The following is a 23855-nucleotide window of genomic DNA, read 5'->3' on the forward strand; positions in this document are numbered from 1 at the left end:
ATATATTATATATATATATATGTGTGTATCGTGCGTGTGTGTTCATCATTGCAGACTCACAGGTTCCTGAGGCTCCTCATCTTGCTGAAGGCCTCTGGCTGAATAGAGCGGATGGCGTTCTCTCCCAGATTCCTGTTGAGACATTAAACAGAGGGCCGCCCGTCAGCACTGACATAAAGGGGACACGGGAACGCACACGCATGCGCATGCACATACACACACACACACAGCGGTGTCACGGCCAGCAAGGGCTTACTTTAGATTCAGGCGTGTAAGACCAATGATACTCTCCAGCTTTTTAATCACTTTTTTTTCTTAACGGTCATAGTCTGTGAAAGAACTTATATAAATTCAATTTCTTGTACCAAACTGACCATATGCTCAATAACTTTGTTCCATTGCACCAGGGAAAAAAGACCAAAGTTGAAGCTGCCTCTAACGAGAGGGAAGCAGCTTGCCCCACAAACTGCCCGTCTTCTCCTTTAACAAAGACACTATTTAATTTCTAGCAGCCCTCTCAGGCAGCTACTTTTGGCAGCCAGTCTTGGGGGCGCGCAGTGCATTGTGGGATACTCACAGGTGCTCCAGGGCCTCCAGGCCTAAGAAGGCTTTCTTGGCCACCGACTTGATCTTGTTTCCAAACAGAGTTCTGCAATTTCCACACATGAAGGGCGCCGATAAACGTGTGAGAGAGAGAGAGAGAGAGAGAGAGAGAGAGAGAGAGAGAGAGAGAGAGAGAGAGAGAGAGAGAGAGAGAGAGAGAGAGAGAGAGAGAGAGAGAGAGAGAGAGAGAGAGAGAGAGAGAGAGAGAGAGAGAGAGAGAGAGAGAGAGAGAGAGAGAGAGAGAGAGAGAGAGAGAGAGAGAGAGAGAAAGAGCGTGAAAAAGAAAGAAAGAAAGAGCGTGAAAGAGTGAGCGAGGAGGGAATGGACAAAAAAACATATAGAGAGAGAGGAGGAAGGGGAAGGAGGAGAATGCACAGTTAGAGGGGTTGAATCTGATAAGACCAGAGGATTGAGGTATTGGAAATACGAACTGTGTGGAGATTAGGAGGGTGAGGGACTCAGGGCCCGCCCTCTCCCGGCCTGCTCTTCAAAGACCACTTTTATCTTTATTAGAATTTAATAGCGATGACAGGGTGGGGCTGAGAGCCAGGGGGCCACATGAAAAGCAGGTTGTCTCACTGAGGGACAACACAGCTTGTAGAGTAATAAAAGTAGCCTTGTCAAGGCCGGGTTCAAGTAAGGAACAAGCAGCTCTGGGGGTCTAATCCCAGCCGCTCTTCAAAAGACACCCCTCTACCCTCCCTCCTTCTCCTCCCCTTCTGTCCGTCCCTTCATCCTTCCTCTCATCTCTCTCTGCCTTCCTTCCCAGGAGGAGCGGATGGACACAGTCGGCTGGTTTAGAGTTAAGACCCCTGCATCGGAACATTTCAATCCTGTCACGCCTCCTCCACTCTACTCTCTCCCCTTCTATATCGATCCACTGAAAATCTACACAGTAAAATGTAAATACAAACCATGTTTCAAAAACCATTGGGCGTCTGTTTGGTTATCATTACATTTGGGGGAGATAAGCTAACACTAAGACGCATGTTGATAAGAGGTATTGATCACAGGCGTTCTGTAAGAAAGCCTCTGTGTTTAGGGGGCCCGGGGCAGATGACTGGTCATGGAGAGGACCTGTCAGCTCCTGGCAGAGATGTCACTCACTACTGACCCCAGATCAGCCAGAGCCCTATGTTTCTAGACTCTACAGGGGGAGACGGGCTGCACAGCAGGCTTCATCACAGAGAACCATTACTCTCTGGAAGTTACTGCACTTCCATCCAACGTATTTAGCATATTTAAATAAATATTTCTAAATCATTCTTATTTCCACCATCACATTGCACATCTAGCAGTCTACATTGCCTTTCATTCCAATCACATTGTCTTCATAGAGTAATCACATTTTGGAAAAAATTTATACAATGCTATAATGATCTAACTAACATTTCTTCACTCAATATATTAATTTATTTTTCCACCTCAAACAGCAATGGGGAAATTGGTTTTTTTGTGACCACTTGTGAGTGCACAAGTTCACCCAGACCATTCTCCCATCACAATCCGATTTGGAGGGACCCAAAGCGTGTGGAGGACACTTTAATGTCCCTCCCCCTCTCTCTCTGTTTTTCCCAGGGTTGGGGAGTGTTGTTTTCCGGCGGGATGGAAGGATTGTGCCAGCGCTGGGCCAATTTCACCCTCTTTCAGTCCCTAACAACAGGCAGGAAGGCATGGCCGTGGAGCAGAGAGAGAGGAGCAGGGCTAGAGAGACAGAGCTGCTGAGGCTCATCTCCTGCAGGTGAATAGAAAAGCCCTTTCAATAGGATAGCACTCACACAGGGAACAGCCTTGGTTGGACACCATCTTTTATCCCAGGATTGTTTAGGCCCCAGTATGTTCATTGTGGTATGGTTTAATGGTTATACGAGAGATCACAACACATTGACATCGTTTAACCGTCAAGGCAGTTCAATTCCCACCAACAGACAATCTGAACTTGGACACAATTGCAGTTGAGAGTCTGGTAAACCAAATGAAAACCAGATTCAGGCTTGTTTCAAGTTTAAAGCCAGTTGCCGTTAAAATATGAACCTGCATGCTTCATGAAAAACCCTAATAAAACTCAGAGCAGCACTTAGTCATCTCTCAGTGTTACACTTCCAAATGACGTGTGGGGCCCAGAGGGAAGGGAGAGATGGAGCTGGTCCTGTCTGAAGCCAGGTCTGGGAGAACTAGATATAGACTATAGGCAGGCGACAGGCCTCAGAGGAAACTATTTGATTGCAGTGGAAAACCCTTCACGCTGGACTGAAGGAGCTGTTCACAGATCTGCAGACAATCACCAACCAGTGGCAGGGCAGCCAGCTTAAAGGGGCCGGTTCTGGGGAGAGGGGGATGGAGGAAAGGGGGGGGATACTCACAGCTTGTTGAGGCTGTCCAGTCCAGAGAAGGCCCCATTGGTGTCCTCTATTGTGCCTGAGATGTCGTTATGGTCCAGCTCCCTGTGGAGAGAGAGAGAAAAGAAGGGATAAGAGGAGGAGGAGAGGGAGGAGGAGGAGAGCAGAACAGGCCTGCCAGAGTTGGAGCACTGTGTAGCCTTGGCAGAGATGGGGCTGGAAGTCACTGGTTACCCCTCTAACCCCCCTGCACCTGGTCTAAAGAGCAAGCCTCTCTGCTCATCTGCTCTGCCAGCCAAGCACATTCTTTCCTTTGTGAGGAGGAATGGGTAAGGTACACAACCCAACACAGGCACACATGTATAATTAATGACAGCATGGAGGGATTGGCGGGCACACAATGCCTTTGGATTCAGGTCCGGCAGTGTGGTGGCAGGTATGTCAGTCCCAGCACAGACTCAGAGCCTAATGAGTGAAGAAAGACCTTATCCATATCAAGCCAGAATGAGAGTCAATAAAATAACGTCTTTCACTTTGAGTCTGCCGGGAAATTTCTAAACGCATTTTGAATGCAGTGGAGACTGCTGAGGGGAGGACGGTTCACAATAATGGCAGGAACGGCGATTAGAAACATGGCACCGGAGGAGATGGCTGATGTTTTACGGGCTCCTAACCAATTGTGCTATTGTGTGAGTTTTTTCGCGTTATTTGTAACTTATTTTGTACATAAAGTTTCTGCCACCGTCTCTTATGACCGAAAAGAGCTTCTGGATATCAGGACAGCGATTACTCACCTCGTACTGGACGAAGATTTTTTCTTTAACGAGTCGGACACTAAGGATTTTCTTCAGACACCCGACAAGGCCCAAATCCCTGTCATTCGCATGAGAAAGAGACGGCGATACCGGGGACGTAGGTAGGGGTGCCTTGTAAGGATCCGACGGCGAGTGGGGAATCATTGGAAAACAAATTAGACTAACTACGATCACGGATATCCTACCAACGGGACATTAAAAACTGTAATATCTTATGTTTCACCGAGTCGTGGCTGAATGATGACATGGATAACATACAGCTGGCGGGATATACACTGCATCGGCAAGATAGAACAGCTGCCTCCAGGTAAGACAAGGGGTGGCGGTCTGTGTATATCTGTAAACAACAACTGCTGCACGAAATCTAATATTAAGGAAGTCTCAAGGTTTTGCTCGCCTGAGGTAGAGTATCTCATGATAAGCTGTAGACCATACTATTTACCAAGATAGACAGCTATGAAATATATAGATGAAAACTATTTACCACCACAAACCGATACTGGCACTAAGACCGCACTCAATGAGCTGTATAAGGCCATAAGCAAACAGGAAAACGCTCATCCAGAGGCAGCGCTCCTAGTGGCTAGGGACTTTAATGCAGAGAAACTTAAATCCGTTTTACCTAATTTCTACCAGCATGTTAAATGTGCAACCAGAGAAAAACATTTAATAAAATAAAAAAACTCTAGACCACCTTCACTCCACACACAGAGACTCGTACAAAGCTCTCCCTCGCCCTCCATTTGGCAAATCTGACCATAACTCCATCCTCCTGACTCCTGCTTACAAGCAAAAACTAAAGCAGGAAGCACCAGTGACTCGGTCAATAAAGAAGTGGTCAGATGATGCAGATGCTAAGCTACAGGACTGTTTTTCTATCACAGACTGGAATATGTTCTGGGATTCTTCCGATGGCATTGAGGAGTACACCACATCAGTCACTGGCTTCATCAATAAGTGCATCGATGACGTCATCCCCACAGTGACCATATGTACATACCCCAACCAGAAGCCATGGATTACAGGCAACATCCGCACTGAGCTAAAGGGTAGAGCTGCCGCTTTCAAGGCTTGGGACACTAACCCCGACGCTTATAAGAAATCCCGCTATGCCCTCCAACGAACCATCAAACAGGCAAAGCGTCAATACAGGACTAAGATTGAAATCGTACTACACCGGCTCCGACGCTCGTCTGATGTGGCAGGGCTTGCAAACTATTACAGACTACAAAGGGAAGCACGGCCGCGAGCTGCCCAGTGACACAAGCCTACCAGACGAGCTAAATTACTTCTATGCTCGCTTCGAGGCAAGCAACACTGAAGCATGCACGAGAGCATCAGGTGTTCTGGACGACTGTGTGATCACGCTCTCCGTAGCCGATGTGAGTAAGACCTTTAAACAGGTTAACATTCACAAGGCCGCAGGGCCAGATGGATTACCAGGACGTGTACTCCAAGCATGCGCTGACCAACTGGCAAGTGTCTTCACTGACATTTTCAACCTGCCCCTGACTGAGTCTGTAATGCCAACATGTTTCAAGCAGACCACCATAGTCCCTGTGCCCAAGAACACTAAGGTAACCTGCCTAAATGACTACCGACCCATAGCACTCACGTCTGTAGCCATGAAGTGCTTTGAAAGGCTGGTAAAGGCTCATATCAACACCATTATTCCAGAAACCCTAGACCCACTCCAATTTGCATACAGCCCCAACAGATCCACAGATGATACAATCTCTATTGCACTCCACACTTTCCTTTCCCACCTGGACAAAAGGAACACCTATGTGAGAATGCTATTCATTGACTACAGCTCAGCGTTCAACACCATAGTGCCCTCAAAGCTCATCACTAAGCTAAGGATCCTGGGACTAAACACCTCCCTCTGCAACTGGATCCTGGACTTCCTGACGGGCCGCCCCCAGGTGGTAAGGGTAGGTAACAACACATATGCCACGCTGATTCTCAACATGGGGGCCCCTCAGGGGTGCGTGCTCAGTCCCCTCCTGTACTCCCTGTTCACCCAGGATAACAACCTCTCCCTTAACGTGATCAAGACAAAGGAGATGATTGTGGACTACAGGAAAAAGAGGACCAAGCACGCCCACATTCTCATCGACAGGGCTGTAGTGGAGCAGGCTGAGAGCTTCAAGTTCCTTGGTGTCCACATCACCAACAAACTATCATGCTCCAAACACACCAAGACAGTCGTGAAGAGGGCACGACAAAGCCTATTCCCCTTCAGGAGACTGAAAAGATTTGGCATGGGTCCTCAGATCCTCAAAAAGTTATACAGCTGCACCATCAAGAGCATCCTGACTGGTTGCATCACTGTCTGTTATGGCAACTGCTCTGCCTCCGACCGCAAGGCACTACAGAGGGTAGTGCGTACAGCCCAGTACATCACTGGGGCCAAGCTCCCTGCCATCCAGGACCTCTATACCAGGCGGTGTCTGAGGAAGGCCCTAAAAATTGTCAAAGACTCCAGCCACCCTAGTCATAGACTGTTCTCTCTGCTACAGCACGGCAAGCGGTACCGGAGCGCCAAGTGTAGGTCCAAACGGCTTCTATCCCGAAGCCATAAGACTCCTGAACAGCTAATCAAATGGCTACCCGGACTATTTGCATTGTTCCCCCCCCACCCCCTCTTTTACGCTGCTGCTACTCTCTGTTTATTATCTATGCATAGTCACTTTAATAACTCTACCTACATGTACATTTTACCTTAATTACCTTGACTAACCTGTTACCCCGCACATTGACTCTGTACCGGTACCCCCTGTATATACAGTTGAAGTCTGAAGTTTACATACACTTAGGTTGGAGTCATTAAAACTCGTTTTTTCAACCACTCCACAAATTTCTTGTTAACAAACTATAGTTTTGGCAAGTCGGTTAGGACATCTACAATTGTTTACAGACAGATTATTTCACTTATAATTCACTGTATCACAATTCCAGTGGGTCAGATGTTTACATACACTAAGTTGACTGTGCATTTAAACAGCTTGGAAAATTCCAGAAAATGATGTCATGGCTTTAGAAGCTTCTGATAGGCTAATTGACATCATTTGAGTCAATTGGAGGTGTACCTGTGGATGTATTTCAAGGCCTACCTTCAAACTCAGTGCCTCTTTGCTTGACATCATGGGAAAATCTAAAGAAATCAGCCAAGACCTCAGAAAGAAAATTGTAGACCACCAAAAGTCTGGTTCATCCTTGGGAGCAATTTCCAAACGCCTGAAGGAACCACGTTCATCTGTACAAACAATAGTACGCAAGAATAAACACCATGGGACCACGCAGTCGTCATACCGCTCAGGAAGGAGACGCGTTCTGTCTCCTAGAGATGAACGTACCTTGGTGCGAAAAGTGCAAATCAATCCCAGAACAACTGCAAAGGACCTTGTGAAGATGCTGGAGGAATCAGGTACAAAGTATCTATATCCACAGTAAAACGAGTCCTATATCGACATAACCTGAAAGGCCGCTCAGCAAGGAAGAAGCCAATGCTCCAAAACCGCCATAAAAAAGCCAGACTACGGTTTGCAACAGCACATGGGGACAAAGATTGTACTTTTTGGAGAAATGTCCTCTGGTCTGATTAAACAAAAATAGAACTGTTTGGCCATAATGACCATCGTTATGTTTAGAGGAAAAAGGGGGTAATTGCAAGCCGAAGAACACCATCCCAACCGTGAAGCACGGGGGTGGCAGCATCATGCTGAAGGGGTGCTTTGCTGCAGGAGGGACTGGTGCACTTCACAAAATAGATGGCATCATGAGGAAGGAAAATTATGTGGATATATTGAAGCAATATCTCAAGACATCAGTCAGGAAGTTGAAGCTTGGTCGCAAATGGGTCTTCCAAATGGACAATGACCCCAAGCATACTTCCAAAGTTGTGGCAAAATGGCTTAAGGACAACAAAGTCAAGGTATTGGAGTGGCCATCACAAAGCCCTGACCTCAATTCTTTAGAAAATGTGTGGGCAGAACTGAAAAAGCGTGTGCGAGCAAGGAGGCCTACAAACCTGACTCAGTTACACCAGCTCTGTCAGGAGGAATGGGCCAAAATTCACCCAACTTATTGTGGGAAGCTTGTGGAAGGCTACCCGAAACGTTTGACCCAAGTTAAACAATTTAAAGGCAATGCTACCAAATACTAATTGAGTGTATGCAAACTTCTGACCCACTGAGAATGTGATGAAAGAAATAAAAGCTGAAATAAATCATTCTCTCTACTATTATTCTGACATTTCACATTCTTAAAATAAAGTGGTGATCTTAACTGACCTAAGACAGGGAATTTATACTAGGATTAAATGTCAGGAATTGTGAAAAACTGAGTTTAAATGTATTTGGCTAAGTTATATGTAAACTTCCGACTGCAACTGTAGCCTTGCTAATGTTATTTTACTGCTGCTCTTTAATTATTTGTTATTTTTATGTTGTTATCTATTTTTTACTTAACACTTATTTTTCTTAAAACTGCATTGTTGGTTAAGGGCTTGTAAGTATGCATTTCACTGTAAGGTCTACACCTGTTGTATTCAGCGCATGTGACAAATACAATTTGATTTGATTTGATTCTAATGGCATCAAACATGGAAACCATGTGGTTGATGTATTTGATACCATTCCACTGATTTCGCTCCAGCCATTACCACAAGCCCATCTTCCCCAATTAAGGTGCCAGCAACCACCTCTGGTTGAATACAATTCATTAGCTATTCTGACACACTACTTCTAACTCAGGGTTTTTACTTGATCAAAATGCAGCTTAGGTGGTGGGCGTGGCGGGAGCATTGCCAACGGTGTGGTCGTCGATCTAGAGTACCTCCTGTTGTCCGCAGTGAAAACGTTTAGCTTTTTTAAATTCTACACATTTTGCCATGTGGCGGAGATAAAATCTTGCAGTTTTAAAGCAAATTTCCTGCAATTCTACACATTTTGCTTTGACTTATGCTATCTGATTGACTCAAGCATCTCAATTATAATCTTATTTAAAAAAAATATATAGGTCCGTTATAATTTTTTTACATACTTTAATATTGAATTTAAAACTGAAAACTTTTTTCCATCCTGAACCCCCCACCCCCAGAAAAAGGAGGCACAAAAAAACACTTATTTGGCCCACCAAATTGAACACTTATTTGGCCCAGAAAAAACACTGTAACTGCTTAAGTCATCTGGGCAAAGGAACCATTTGAATAATCATTTAAAACAAAAACAACAGCACAACAAAGACACGAGTCGCCGCTCTATCCCACGCTTTGTTCCCCGTGCCGTTAAAATACATTCATTCAAACTCTGAAAACCCTGTGAGTCTGATGGTCACCCACACCCCCTCAATCCTTCCCTCACCCCCTTTGGTTCCTTTTGGTTACTTTGCCTCCAAGGCCGGACTCAGCTGCCAATTTCCTATTCTTTATGGCTGGCTGAGTGTGAATGGCCGTTGCCTTGTTAATGTAAGCAGTGGCGGGGGCCAGGGGCCGCGGGCCCCTGAGGACTGAACCCCCGGCTGAAAGTCTGGCCTTCTCTGGGCTTTCACACCCACCGCAGCCTCTAGCCCCATGCCACTACGGCCAGCAGTGCTGATCAATTAAACCTGCCTCCGCTCCCTTACAGCTTGGGCCTGCGCCTACCCAGCGCTTCACTGATTAGATTAGACCTGCCTCAGAGAGAGAGAGAAGGGAGGAAAGAGAGGGAAGGAGAGCGAGGAAGAAAGGGGTGAGCATAAAGTGAATAGGACGTAAAAAGAAAATTAGAAAGCAAAAAGAGAGGAAACGGGAGAGCGGAACAAAGCAAACAAGCAAGAAAGAAAAGAAGGCCAAGGAAGAAAGGAAGAAAGAAAGAAAGAGCGGGTGAGAGAGGGGAGCCAAACAGAGGGCCTCTCACACAGCTGAACCCCCTCCCCCCCAGCCCAACGCTCCCCCTGTGCCAGCGGAGAAAGGCCTATATACGCCTTGGCTTGTCACCTCCCTGTGAGAAAGGCCTTGTCTCCAAAGCAAAGGTCTTACTCTTTTCTCTGGCTCTCTGGGAAGATCCCGGGCCAAAAAGACATTAGGAGAAGGACCCACCCCCCAGCCTCCCTCTTCCTCTATTTCTGACTGTTCAAGGTGTGTTCATAAGGGTGTGGGGGGAGAGAAGTCTCCCGTACTGCTTTTCACTGCTCCGTTTAAAAAGGCAAATAATCTCCAGGGAGGCAGAGGACAGGGAACACATGTGCATCCAACATCGATGGGAACCAATGACCAAACAGAGAGGGAAGACGAGAACAGACCCACCAAAATAAAAGTTCTCACAGAATGAAACCATGACAATAGTGACGCATGCACACCTCGTAAACAGATACACATGAATATGCATGAATACAAACTAGATCTGTTTTAAAGCAATGGTCTGAAAAGCAAACAGCTAACTCCACTTTCTAAATGGCCCCAGAGGGGCTTAATAAAGCCGTATTGAATTCTGTTTTTCCTGTGTTTTATATCATATTGTACAACAGCTGATGAAACTAGAACTGTAAAAGTGTGAAAACATTTGATCAGTGTTATTTCCTGATAGTTGCTGGTTGAAAATACAAATCTACACAAGGACTTCTAATCAGCAGGTTTGCATGGGCGGGAGTTTAGGCTTTCCATGGTAAATTGGTTAATAGACAAAGAGAGTTCCAAACCTCTCTGCCAATAATAGCTATGTTTCAGTTTTCCCCTCCCCACTCAGACCACTCCCAGACAGTCTTAGCTAAAGTCTTGCTTGAGATATATTTTTTGTTGTTGCTAAAAAGCAAATTTTTGACAATTTTAATGGCAGTACAAAGGTACTTAATTGTTACCCAGAAATATAAAAACGTCTGCATTGGGCCTTTCAATTAGTCACTTAGGATGAGTCTACAGTATGGAACCATAGTTGTGTGTGCTCGGGGTGTGTTCAGGAGGACTTACAGGAGGCGCACGGCCTTGAGGCCTCTGAAGGCCCCCTCAGTGATGTGGCTGATGGAGTTGTGTCCCAGACGGAGAGTGTGGAGGTCCCCCAGCACCGCCAGACTGCCCTCGTCCAGACGACTCAGGTTGTTATAGGACAGATTCCTGCAGGAGGAAATGAGATAGAAATACATACGGTGTCAGGCTTGGACCAGAAGGACAAGATGGCACAGCACTAAGGTAACCTAACCTACCTGAAACTTAATTATTCTCTATTTTATATGGCTTTATTCAATGTCTTCATGCCTCTGGATGGATGCTGTATTTTTCCACTCAATATCATACACAGCAGTTTCCTATCATGCTTGATAAGGAATCAGGACACAAACCATTTACAAATTGTGTACATTTCCAGTTGGACAAATGGACACTTCTCGGATGTCTTTCCTAGAGTTATGGTTTTGTTTAAGTAGGTACACTGTGCATCAGTGGTGATAAATATGTATTGTTTATCAGTATGCATGATCAAAGGGTCTGTTATGCGAGTGGCTGGGCTGTGCCTCTCTGAAGGGGGCTAGGGTGGTCATGTGTGGCCACTGGCCAGTCTCTGTGATGCCCCGTCAGGCAGGCTGCCGTCTCATCCGGAATGTAATAACAGGCAGGTCAGAAGGACAGCCTCTCTGCTACACCTGAGGGCTAACCAAGACACTATCCCACTTATATCACAGTCACCATGGACCAGCTAATAAAATCATATAAACCCGGACTCGCACTGAGTCGCAACACAGATACACAGAGCAATCTGTCTCCCTCACATACACAATGACACAGTGCACAGACACAGGAGCCTAACAGGCAGCCGTACAGTTAGCGACACCTGAGCAGAGCTGAGCTATGCAGTAGTGCAGTACAGTGGTGTAAACAGAGTCTCTCTCCTTCATTAGAGGGAGATCCCTCTGCAATTACCCCAGTATCCCTACCAACAGAGGGTTACACACTCTCTACCAACCTGACAGAGATGTGAATACACACTCTTGAGAGGGCTTAAGTACTATCAATCCTACCACTCATTATGGGATAAACAGGCTCATAGTGAGAGGAGCGTGTGGTATTGAGCGTTAAGTGAGTCATGTAGCTTTCGTGAAGGTACAAAGAGGGGAGGGGCGGAGCGGGGAACAGATTCAGGGTTAGGTTCTTAGGGTTGTGGTTGGGGATAAACAAGAAGAGACAGGGGGTTGGAAGTTGGAGGCTGGGGTAAGACTGGGGTACATAGCTGGAGGCTAGGGGATGCATATTTTAGTTTGTTTCTCAGGGGTTGGGGATGAGGCAAGAATTGGTGCTATAGTTACAAGTGTTATGAGGTTTTTGGTGCTTTGGTTTACAGGGGTTGGGAGGTTTCTGATGTGCTACTCACAGTTCTCGTAGCCTCTGGCAGAATCTCCAGCCATCTGGGTTGATGTGGGAGATGGAGTTGTTGCTGAGGAAGAGCTGCAGCAGAGCGGACAGGCCATACAGGGAGCCACTGTTCACCTCCCTCAGGCTGTTGTAGTCCAGGTGACTGCAGGGGAGGAGGTCACAGACAGGTTCAGACTAGGCATCATGGGTAATGTAGTTTGGTATGACACAGGAGATTGGACATTACATGTTGTCTAATCTTGGTTCATAGTTTTGCTCAATGTTAATGGACAATAATAGAGCATAGAGTTGCTTGTGAAACAATTGTTAAGAGCAGAAAGTAATACAAGTGGAGTAGGAGAAAGTGATCCTACAACGGTTCTTGAGGACAGACAGTCAAGTGATCCAACTGATCTAGAGTCAGTCCTCAAGACCAGGCAGGGAGTTGGGGAATTGGGAGCAGTATGTTTCTGTTACTCACAGCACTTTCATCTTGGCCAGGCCCCAGAAGGCTCCGTCGGTGAGCTTGCTGATGTTGTTCCTCTGCAGCTTGAGGACCTCCAGACTGGCCAGGCCCTGGAAGGTCAGCCCCTCCACCTGCCTCACACGGTTCCTGTTCAGCTCACTGGAGGACATGACAACACAACCCAGCAAGGAGTTAGAGAGAGATGCAATGATGAGCAGAGAGAGAGAGAGAGAGAGAGACAGAGACAGAGAGAGACAGAGAGAGAGACAGAGAGAGACAGAGACAGAGAGAGACAGAGACAGAGACAGAGAGAGACAGAGAGAGAGACAGAGACAGAGACAGAGAGAGAGAGAGAGAGAGACAGAGAGAGACAGAGACAGAGACAGAGAGAGACAGAGAGAGAGACAGAGACAGAGACAGAGAGAGAGAGAGACAGAGACAGAGACAGAGACAGAGACAGAGACAGAGAGAGACAGAGAGAGACAGAGAGAGACAGAGAGAGACAGAGACAGAGAGAGAGAGAGAGAGAGAGAGAGAGAGAGAGAGAGAGAGAGAGAGAGAGAGAGAGAGAGAAGAGACAGAGAGAAGTATGGTCCTACAGGAAAAACCTGTGAAGTAATACTGTAACACATCTTAGCAGCACCATTCGGCCCCACAAAAACATACGTGGCATTACACGGTGGTATCTATTCCACCTGCAGCCAGGGATGTGTACCCCTAATGGCTGAGGTGAAGTTTGGGTTACAGACCAGGGTCAAATTATGACCTGGGCAACACAACACGTGATCACAAACCTTCATTAATCATGCTAGGGTTAACTAAAGGAGCAAACTCATCAACAGCACTGGATTGCAGCCCCATATGCTTTGAAGGGCATCTGCATTCACTTCTGAAACTGAGAAGGCTACTTCTGTCCAGAGCGTACTGTATACAGCTAACCTCTCAGTGTAGCCTACTTCTTAAGAGTAAACTCACAGGGACAAGCAAAGGTAAAAAGACAAATGACCCCACAAGATAAAAAACCCTTTGCCTTCTGTATCAAAAGAGTTCTCAGATAGCTTTGTACCAGTGGATCTGTGCACCTGGCGTCTGTGAGGTTTAACATCACAGCCCAGGAGCATAGCTGAACAATAAACATCCACACAACGTCTTTGTGTGTCCTCCATGTTGCCACAAGCATCCGCATATACAGTGTCACCGGGGCCACCTGTTGAACAATACCCACCTGGGGAATCTGGGAGGGCTGGGGAGAGAAGGGAGCCCTGTCTACAATGGAGGAGAGTATCGTTACATGTGTCTTTTCTCCCCAGAGTGGGAGTGTTGAGGTAAGGATGGGTCTGCCCTAGCCCCATGCTGCAGGGGAGGGGGGAGACAATGACAGAGAGCAGGGCTCAGAGAGGACAGAGGCCATAACTCAGCCATGGTATCGGTCTGATGTTTACCAATGCTGCTACCCTGGAGGGGAGAGGTTCACACACTCCTCAACAAATGGGACGGTGTCAAAGGAGTCAGCCTCTTTAGGTTTTGTCCAACTTTCCAATGTTCTTTTCCCTCCAACGTCTGTGTGGTCATGGACTATGGGTACTGTACACTGTGTCTTTAACAACTGGCTCAGGGTCAGTTTGGTTGTTTCTCTCATGATGGTTGAGGATAGGATAGGAGGCGAGTAGGGAGACTAAACAAACATGAGCCTAAGTGAGCTGAGAGGTGTCTGGAGGTGGTATGGAACAGTACTCACAGTTGGGTCAACTTGGGGAGCTGGAAGCTTTTGACAGGGACCTGGGAGATGCGGTTCCGACTCAGTCTGAGAACCTGCAGGGACGAAGAGAGCCGGTCCAGAGCACCGGCCTCCAGGAGCTGGATCTTGTTGTTGCTCAGGTACCTGGAAGACAGCATAGCACACTGTCATGGCTCCTCAATGGACAGTAACAAGACATACATTGATAACATTGGCACAACATTTACAATTAGATGAGAAATGTAGGAAGAATGTTTGACATAAGAGGAAAAGGGCTGATCTTACAGGTCTTTGATCTGGAGGCCTGCGGGAAAACCTTGACCTCTGACTTCTGTGATGTCATTACTGCTCAGGTCCAGTGTTTCCACGGAGACTAGGTCTCTCATCCGCCTTCCATCGATGGTGCGGATCTTATTATGGTGTCTGAAAATAAAACACCACAACAACCAACTCTGTTAGGAGAAAACTTCAGGGGCAAAGATTAAGGAAAACCTGAGGAGAGAAACAACAGGAGAACAACACACCTCCTAGTCTTCTCCAAACCAAATTTAGACGTTTGTTTTAGAAGCAGCAGTAAAGCACACACAAACGCTCTTCTTTTCCAAACGCACTCATGAACAAAGAGAGTACACAGAGCCAAGTATCCCTGCTTCAGGAGCAAACATGTACTTCAAGAGCCTACAAACAAACCCTCTCCAAACCCTCCCAAGGACACCTGCTGACTGACACCAACAGCCAAGGCATGGGACATTCTGGATTGATGAGCCCATTGTTCTCTAAGAGCACTTAGATAAAGCAAAGTTGAGCAACGTTTTAGCCACTTGAGTGTGATGATCCATAGAGGTCAACAGACTGATGCTTGGGCTCAAGTAGAGGTGATCAACAGATACCAATCCCAAACCCTGAGCTCCACAGTGTCTTACTACAACAAACATAGATCCAAGTAAAGCTTCCTCAGAAACGGTCTTATTCGTGACTATGATGTTTGTGGTTTGTTAATAGAGTACCAGAGTATGAGTCACAATACCCCTAAAACCTAGCGGTCAAACAGGGAAATGGTTCCAATCGTCTTTCCGCAATTCATTTTTCACATAGGGGATTTTAAAATAGGGCTGCGTTTCATATAGACTTACCCTGGTGTGACGTTTTTATAACCATGTAAATCTCTCTAGGACAAAGTGACTTTTATCAATACTTTTTACACATTTTGTTACATTACAGCGTTATCTAAAATGGATCAAATTGTTTTCCCCCCCCTCAATCTACACACAGTACCCCATAATGACAAAGCAAAAATTGTTTTTTAGAAATGTTTGCTAATTGTTTTTAAATAAAAAACTGAAATATGACATTTACATACACTACCAGTCAAAAGTTTGGACACACATTCTCATTCAAGGGATTTCTTTTATTTGTACTATTTTGTACATTGTAGAATGATAGTGAAGACATCAAAACTATGAAATAACACATATGGAGTCATGTAGTAACCAAAAAAGTGTTAAACAAATCAAAATATATTTTATATTTGAGATTCTTCAAATAGCCACCCTTTGCCTTGATGACAGCTTTGCACACTCTTGGCATTCTCTCAACCAGCTTCACCTGGAATGCTTTTCCAACAGTCTTGAAGGAGTTCCCACATATGCTTAGCACTTGTTGGCTGCTTTTCCTTAAGTCTGCCGTCTGACTCATCCCAAACCATCTCAATTGGGTTGAGGTCGGGGATTGTGGAGGCCAGGCGATCTGATGCAGCACTCCATCACTCCTTCTTGGTAAAATAGCCCTTACACAGCCTGGAGGTGTGTTGGGTCATTGTCCTGTTTGAAAAACAAAAGATAGTCCCACTAAGCCTAAACCAGATGGGATGGCATATCACTGCAGAATGCTGTGGTAGCCATGCTGGTTAAGTGTGCCTTGAATTCTAAATAAATCACAGACCGTGTCACCAGCAAAGCACCCCCACACCATAACACCTCCTCCTCCATGCTTTACATGGGAACTACACATGCGGAGATCATCCGTTCACCCACACCGCGTCACAAAGACGCAGCGGTTGTACAGACCTTTACTCAGTACTTTGTTGAAGCACCTTTGGCAGCGATTACAGCCTCAAGTCTTCCTGGGTATGATGCTACAAGTTTGGCACACCTGTATTTGGGGAGTTTCTCTCATTTTTCTCTGCAGATCCTCTCAAGCTGTGTCAGGATGCACAACTATTTTCAGGTCTCTCCAGAGATGTTAGATCGGGATCAAGTCCGGATTCTGGCTGGGCCACTCAAGGACATTCAGAGACTTGTCCCGAAGCCACTTCTGCGTTGTCTTGGCTGTGTGCTTAGGGTCGTTGTCCTGTTGGAAGGTGAACCTTCGCCCCAGTCTGAGGTCCTGAGTGCTCTGGAGCAGGTTTTCATCAAGGATCTCTCTGTACTTTGCTCCGTTCATCTTTCCCTCGATCCTGACTAGTCTCCCAGTCCCTGCCTCTGAAAAACATCCCCACACCATGATGCTGCCACCACCATTCTTCACAGTAGGGATGGTGCCAGGTATCCTCCAGATGTGACGCTTGGCATTCAGGCCAAAGAGTTCAATCTTAGTTTCATCAGACCAGATAATCTTGTTTCTCATGGTCTGAGAGTCCTTTAGATGCCTTTTGGCAAACTCCAAGCGGGCTGTCATGTGCCTTTTACTGAGGAGTGGCTTCCGTCTGGCCACTCTACCATAAAGGCCTGATTGGTGGAGTGCTGCAGAGATGGTTGTCCTTCTGGAAGGTTTTCCCATCTCCACAGAGGAACTGTGGAGCTCTGTCAGAGTGACCATCGGGTTCTTGGTCACCTCCCTGACCAAGGCCCTTCTCTCCCTATTGCTCAGTTTGGCCGGGTGGCCAACTCTAGGAAGAGTCTTGGTGGTTCCAAACTTCTTCCTTTTAAGAATGATGGAGGCCACTGTGTTCTTGGGCTCCTTCAGTGCTGCAGAAATCTTTTGGTACCCTTCCCCAGATCTGTGTCTCGACACAATCCTGTCTCGGAGCTCTACGGGCAATTCCTTCAACCTCATGGCTTGGTTTTTGCTCTGACATGCACTGTCAACATTTACATTTTTACATTTTAGTCATTTAGCAGACGCTCTTATCCAGAGCGACTTACAGTTAGTGAGTGCATACATTTTTCATACTGGCCCCCCCGTGGGAAACGAACCCACAACCCTGGCGTTGCAAGCACCATGCTCTACCAACTGAGCTACAGGTCAACTGTGGGACCTTATATAGACAGGTGTGTTCCTTTTCAAATCATGTCCAATCAATTGAAATTACCATAGGTGGACTCCAATCAAGTTGTAGAAACATCTCAAGGATGATCAATGGAAACTGGATGCACCCGAGCTCAATTTCGAGTCTCATAGCAAAGGGTCTGAATACTTATGTAAATAAGGTATTTCTGTTTTTATTTTTAATAAATGTGATGCTAATTAGCATTTTCCAATCTGAGAGTAAATAGAGCCGAATATAATCACCTTGTCCGAGAAAGATTTAGATGGTTATCAAAACGTCACGCTAGGGTAAGCCTACACGAAACACAGTCCTTATTTTAAGTGTTTCTGAAATCCCCTATGGGAAAAATGAATGGTGGAAAAACTATTGGAACCATTTCCCTGTTTGACCGCTAGGTTTTATGGGTATTAGGACACCTCCACTGTGGGGCTCTATTGGTGATATTTGTAACCGACTACTTCCAAGAGACTTGGCTAGATGAAAGGACTTACATTGTAAGCATTGGCTAACTCTGTCCCCCCTGACAGTCCAGTTAACCATGGAGTAAGAGGCCTCAGAAAGATGGCAAGTTTTTACAAAGCTAATGTTTATTTTGTCCTGCTCTCTGCTCTGCAATAATGGTGGGTCAGAGTCTCGCTCCACATCTGTGATTTATTTTGGTGTTGGCTGGGAGAGATGGGAGAGATCCACCTCAGAGCTGCAGCCTGACAGACAGACGGACGGACAAAGCTGCACAGGAATCTCAGTCACTTCCCTGTTTACCTATACCCAGCACAGGGGCAAATAACACACACACGCACGTGTGCATACAGACGCCCCTACACACACACACAGACAGTACACAAATACAAACACATATATCGACAAAACTCCCACACAGACATATATAGGCCTAGACATACACACAAACACGTGCACAGACAGATATAAACACAGACAAATCCACACTGACAGGACTTCCAAATGGTCAACTCCTCCGCCTGCCAGCGTGTGTACTGTGTGTACGTCTGTCTGTCTGTGCGTCCGTCCATGTGTGTGTGTGTGGAGTGAGGCGGAGTCAGTGAAGGCCAGTGTTATCCGAGCAGGGATGAAACACATACCGCAGCCTTGGAAGCACTTCCCTGACACTCCGGCTAGCGTTACAAAACATTTACCCTGCCTCCACCCCCCCAATGGACATTTATCATTGTTACAGTTATAAATATGTATTTTATTATTGTTTCATTCACGTCTCAATTTTCTCCCCTGCTGCTCCCCCTATGGACATTCTACCCCCTCCCCCAGTCTCTTCACTAATTGAAATTAACATTACATTTGATTTAAAATCAAGTCCATGAGTAAAACAAAGTCAACACTAGGAACCTAATTTAGAGTCGACTCCCAGACCCAGCCTGAAACAGTGTTTGGTAAAATCCTATTTTTCCTCTGGTGTCTCCAGACAGGTGTTCCGCCAGTCAAACTGCAGCAAAACAAGGTCACCCCCCCCTCCTCCTCCTCCTCCTCACACACAGATGGTCAAATAAGACTCTCTGTAGGGCCTTTACTCTGGGCCATCAGGGGAGGGGGGGAGGGGGGGGGTCTCCCACTGCAGCCCAGAGCCCACCTGAATAAACAGTGGTGTAAAGAGTAGAGTTAAGGATGAGCCTCAGACCAGGTCCTGCCCCTCCCCCCTCCGGACCCCCCTCCCTCCTGACCCTACAGGAAGCCCCTGGGGAGCAGCAGCAGAGAGGAGGGCTTGGGGGACTGACTGACTGACAGGGGGAGAACTGAGGCTCTACTGAGCAGGGAGAGAGGGAGGGAGGGAGGGAGGGGATGAGGAGGGATAGGGAGGAGGGGTCAACAGCTGCTGACCCTTGCTGGGAAAAACTAGGCAGAATTGTCTCAAACAGGAGGCTCTCTCTCTGTCTCTCAGATGCTGACCACAACAGTCCAGCTCTGGTTCCCCTCTCTTCTCCCTCCTCCTCCCAGTTCAGTTCCCCATCCTCCCACGGCCAGAATAGTCCAGCTCTGTGAAAACCAGAGGAGGTGTGAGGCGAGAGGTGGGGACGGGGTAGGGTGGACAATAGGTTCATTTATAAAGCGCTGGATTTTCCCCTTCCCTTTACATTTACATTTGAGTCATTTAGCAGACGCTCTTATCCAGAACAACTTATAGAAGTGAGTGCGCACATTTTCGTACTGGTCCCCCATGGGAATCAAACCTACAACTCTGGCGTTGCAAGCGCCATGCTCTACCAACTGAGCCACACGGGATCTTTGATGCTGGGTACGTTCAACAGATCCCTTCATTCCATTTAGCCATTTGATTTTCCTACGGTCGGTTTTTGACACCCCTTTTGATGTTGAGGGTGCTGATAATAAAAGTGTTTACAGTACTGCCCATTCTCCCATTTACACAGTGATCTTTGGGGATTCTACTTTGTTTTGATGTTGGAAATAAAGACAATAGAACTGTAATTTTAAATCATATCATCCCATTAACCATCATGTGATTTTCATGGATTTGTTTTGACACCTCTCTTTGATGTGGGAAGGATGTGCAAGTTTGTGCAAGTCTCACTCTCCCCTGGCCCTGATTCTATGGGGGTTTGGTGGCCTGCTGTGCCATTATTGGAGCAGGGGGAGTCCTGATACATTCTGGGAGAGCAGGATGCCAGGTGCATTATGGGAGTGTGGGAGCCCCGGGGTGGGGTGGGGGCTGATCTCACTGGCTGATCTGAGAGCAGTGATTAATCCAAGCCAAAGCCCCGCGGCCACACAGACTAGCTGGTTTGGGCCGCTTTGATTGGCTTATCTGCCTGATGAACTCCACAAGTGAGAGGATCAAAAGATCCGCAGGGTGTGTGGGAGAGAGAACGAGTGAGAGAGAGGGACAGAGAGAGAGAGAGAGGGAAGAGAGAGGGAAGGGAAGGGAGAGAGAGAGAGGGAAGGGAAGGGAGAGAGAGAGAGGGAAGGGAAGGGAGAGAGAGAGAGGGAAGGGAAGGGAGAGAGAGAGCGAAAAAACAAGAGTCTGGTCTGGCACTCTGACACTATACTTCAGTTTCACCATACGCTGCCTCAGAAACAACCGTCTGTTGGAGGAGAAGCCCAGAGAGTAGCCAGCACAGGCCAGGGAATGTTGACAGACGACCCTCTGTTCTAGCATCCTTTCTCTCTCCCCCTCTCTCTCTCCCCCTCTCTCTCTCCCTGTGGCTGCAGTCTCAGACAGCACCGGCAGAAGAATTCAGTCTGCACTGCCATCCAGCCAGGATCTGCCATGGCAAACAGACCACAAGGTGGGGGGGCAGACAGGGAGCTGGTGAGGTGGGCGATGGGGTTACTTGTGGGCAAACCCTGAGCTACGGTACTCTCCCCTTGTGTCGGTAACGGTGATGTCATCCTGAGCCAGCCCTCTTCCCATCCACCACCCCTCCCTGTCACCTTTTAACAGTAAGCCCTGTGAGTGACAACGCCAGCTGCAGGTTCTACTGCTTTCAGCTGTGCAGCTTTGGAAGATATGCATCTTCCCATCATGCACTGAGCTTCCCGTAGCAACAGGCTGAGAATCAGGCCAAAAAAAGAAGCTCTGCCCGAGCAGAGTAGAGCTACACACAGCCTGCTGAACTAGCGTTCATTTCAAACACCTAACTATAAACCTAGAGGCTTTACAGTGACCGCGAATCAGGCAGACTACTGTAAGAGGCAACGAAAACAACTCTCAAAAATCAACCTCCAACATATCCTAATGTTTGACATGGAGTTTTAGATATTGCCGTTAGAACATTCTCATAAATCAGACGGTAATCAGATGACAGTTACAATGAGCACACTACACAGACTATTTTGAGGGTCTGATGGGTGACATAGGATGACTATTACAAAGACTGAAAGTGATACATAGTGATGGTCCATTTTACAGGAACCTGCTGTGTACTGTTACTACCACAGAAGTGACAGAATTAAAGTGGGTGTTATAGAGGTGTGATACCAACACACAGACATGCTGCAAACTGTCTTTAACGGTAACTGTTGAGACAGAGCCTGAGGGCTTTCTCTCTTGTTTAAGGATGAGTGAGAAGCTAGTAGGGATGTGTATCTTTCCCTTTCAAGACGATTCGATACATGGGCTCCGATACGATACAGGAACGATGCGTTTTAGTTTGAAACAATTCAGTGCAATTCGGTTTGACTAGAGAACGAATCGATGCGATACAGTAACATTTGTTGCATAAACATTAATTTTCCATTCTATATAAAAATCTGCTGCTGATGCTTATGAGCTGGGCCTGTGTGTGTGTGTGTGTGTACCTGATCTTAGCCATAAGGGAGACTAGGCATCTACCACCCCACTACCACTATCAGATTGGGAGGGGGGCAATGTAGTCCATGTTTTTCGTCCCCCCACTTTGGTTTTTAGTAGGCTTGGGCAGTATACTGTATATACCATATACCAGGGTATTTGGAAATAGCCACGGGATGGTTTTTCAATACCGTTGAAACAATCTTTGAAATTGTTCCATACATTTTTATATTTGTAGCTATTTTTTAAGTAAATACCTGCAGTCAACTTGTGCAATATGTTACAAGATAAAGCAGATTGTGTTCTTCATTTCACCGGTCACATTATTTTACATTATGAAGCTTACCGTAGTTCCCCAGGACAATTGAGACAGTTATGGGTTTGTTTGTAAATAGCACAACGGGAGAAAGCAGGAGCAGATGAGCCCAGCTGTGTATTGACAGGGGTCACGTTTTATATAGAAAGTCGTGATTTTTTGCTTCAATAGAGTGATCAGGGACGTGCAACTATAGTTTTCCTTCCCCTGTAACTATTCCCCAGGTCGTTGTTGTAAATGAGAACGTGTTCTCAGTCAACTTACCTGGTAAAATATGGGTAAAATCTCAAATCTAAAATAATAATGTAAAAGTGGAATTATGTTTTTGGAAATGTATTAAAAATGAAAAGCTGAAATGTCAATAAGTATTCAACCCCTTTGCTATGGTAAGCCTAAATAAGTTCAGGAGTAAAAATGTGCTTAACAAGTCATATAAGATCGGCATGGACTCATTATGTGTGCAATAATAGTGTTTAACATGATTTTGGAATGACTACCCCATCTCTATACCTGCCACATACAATTATCTGTAAGGTCCCTCAGTCGAGTAGTGAATTTCAAACACAGATTCAACCACAAAGACCAGGGAGGTTTTCCAATGCCTCGCAAAGATGGGTACATATTTAAAAAATACATTTAAAAAGAATAACAGACATTGAATATCCCTTTGAGCATGCTGAAGTTATTAATTACACTTTGGATGGTGTATCAATACACCCAGTCACTACAAAGATACAGGCGTCTTTCTTAACTCAGTTGCCGGAGAGGAAGGAAACCACTCAGGGATTTCACCATGAGGCCAATGGTGACTTTAAAACAGTTACAGAGTTTAATGGCTGGGATGGGAGAAAACTGAGGATGGATCAACACCATTGCAGTTACTCCACAATGTTAACCTAAATGACAGAGTGAAAAGAAGGAAGCCTGTACAGAATACAAATATTCCAAAACCTGCATCCTGTTTGCAACATGGCACTAAAGTAAAACTGCAAAAAATTGGCTAAGAAATTAACTTTACGTCCAGAATACAAAGCGTTATGTTTGGGGAAAATCCAACACAACATCACTGAGTACAACTTCATATTTTTCAAGCATGGTGATGGCTACATCATATGCAGGGACATCATCGGCAAGGACTAGGGAGTTTTTTAGGATAAAAATAAATGGAATAGAGCTAAGCACAGGCAAAATCCTGCTTTCCAACAGACACTGGGAGACAAATTCACCTTTCAGCAGGACAATAACCTAAAACACAAGGCCAAATATACACTGGTTGCTTACCAAGATGACATTTTATGTTCCCGAGTGGCCTAGTTAAAGTTTTGACTTAAAATCGGCATGAAAATCTATGGCAAGACTTGAAAATGGCTGTCTAGCAATGATCAACAACCAACTTGACAGAGCTTGAATAATCTTTTAAAGAATAATGTGCAAATATTGTACAATCCAGGTATGCAAAGGTCTTATAGACATACCCAGAAAGTCTCACAGCTGTAATCGCTGCCAAAGCTGATTCTAACATGTATTGACTCAGGGGACGTGAATACCTGTCGGTTATAAGAAATGATAGCGGATACATTTTGTAAAAATATTTAGGTAAATTAGATATTTCTGTATTTCATTTTCAATAAATGTGCAAAAATTTCTAAAAACATTATTTCACTTTGCCGTTATGGGGTATTGTGTGTAGATAGGTGAGAGAAAATAT

The 23855-nt window shown here is 45.9% G+C and overlaps 1 protein-coding gene across 1 annotated transcript in view; it reads right to left on the minus strand.

Annotated features, from left to right (window-relative positions):
• The window catches only part of LOC121575847 (leucine-rich repeats and immunoglobulin-like domains protein 1), a 46665-nt gene that overhangs the window by 7151 nt on the left and 15659 nt on the right, over positions 1-23855 (minus strand). Inside the window, exons 4-11 of the mRNA XM_045222941.1 lie at positions 14570-14707; positions 14285-14428; positions 12562-12705; positions 12100-12243; positions 10707-10850; positions 2967-3047; positions 578-649; positions 61-132 (exon numbers count right to left, since the gene is read on the minus strand). Coding sequence (XP_045078876.1) covers positions 61-132; positions 578-649; positions 2967-3047; positions 10707-10850; positions 12100-12243; positions 12562-12705; positions 14285-14428; positions 14570-14707 — 939 coding nt within the window. The remainder of the gene's footprint in view (positions 1-60; positions 133-577; positions 650-2966; positions 3048-10706; positions 10851-12099; positions 12244-12561; positions 12706-14284; positions 14429-14569; positions 14708-23855) is intronic.

Source organism: Coregonus clupeaformis, chromosome 10 (genome assembly GCF_020615455.1).
Source record: "Coregonus clupeaformis isolate EN_2021a chromosome 10, ASM2061545v1, whole genome shotgun sequence".
NCBI lineage: Eukaryota > Metazoa > Chordata > Actinopteri > Salmoniformes > Salmonidae > Coregonus > Coregonus clupeaformis.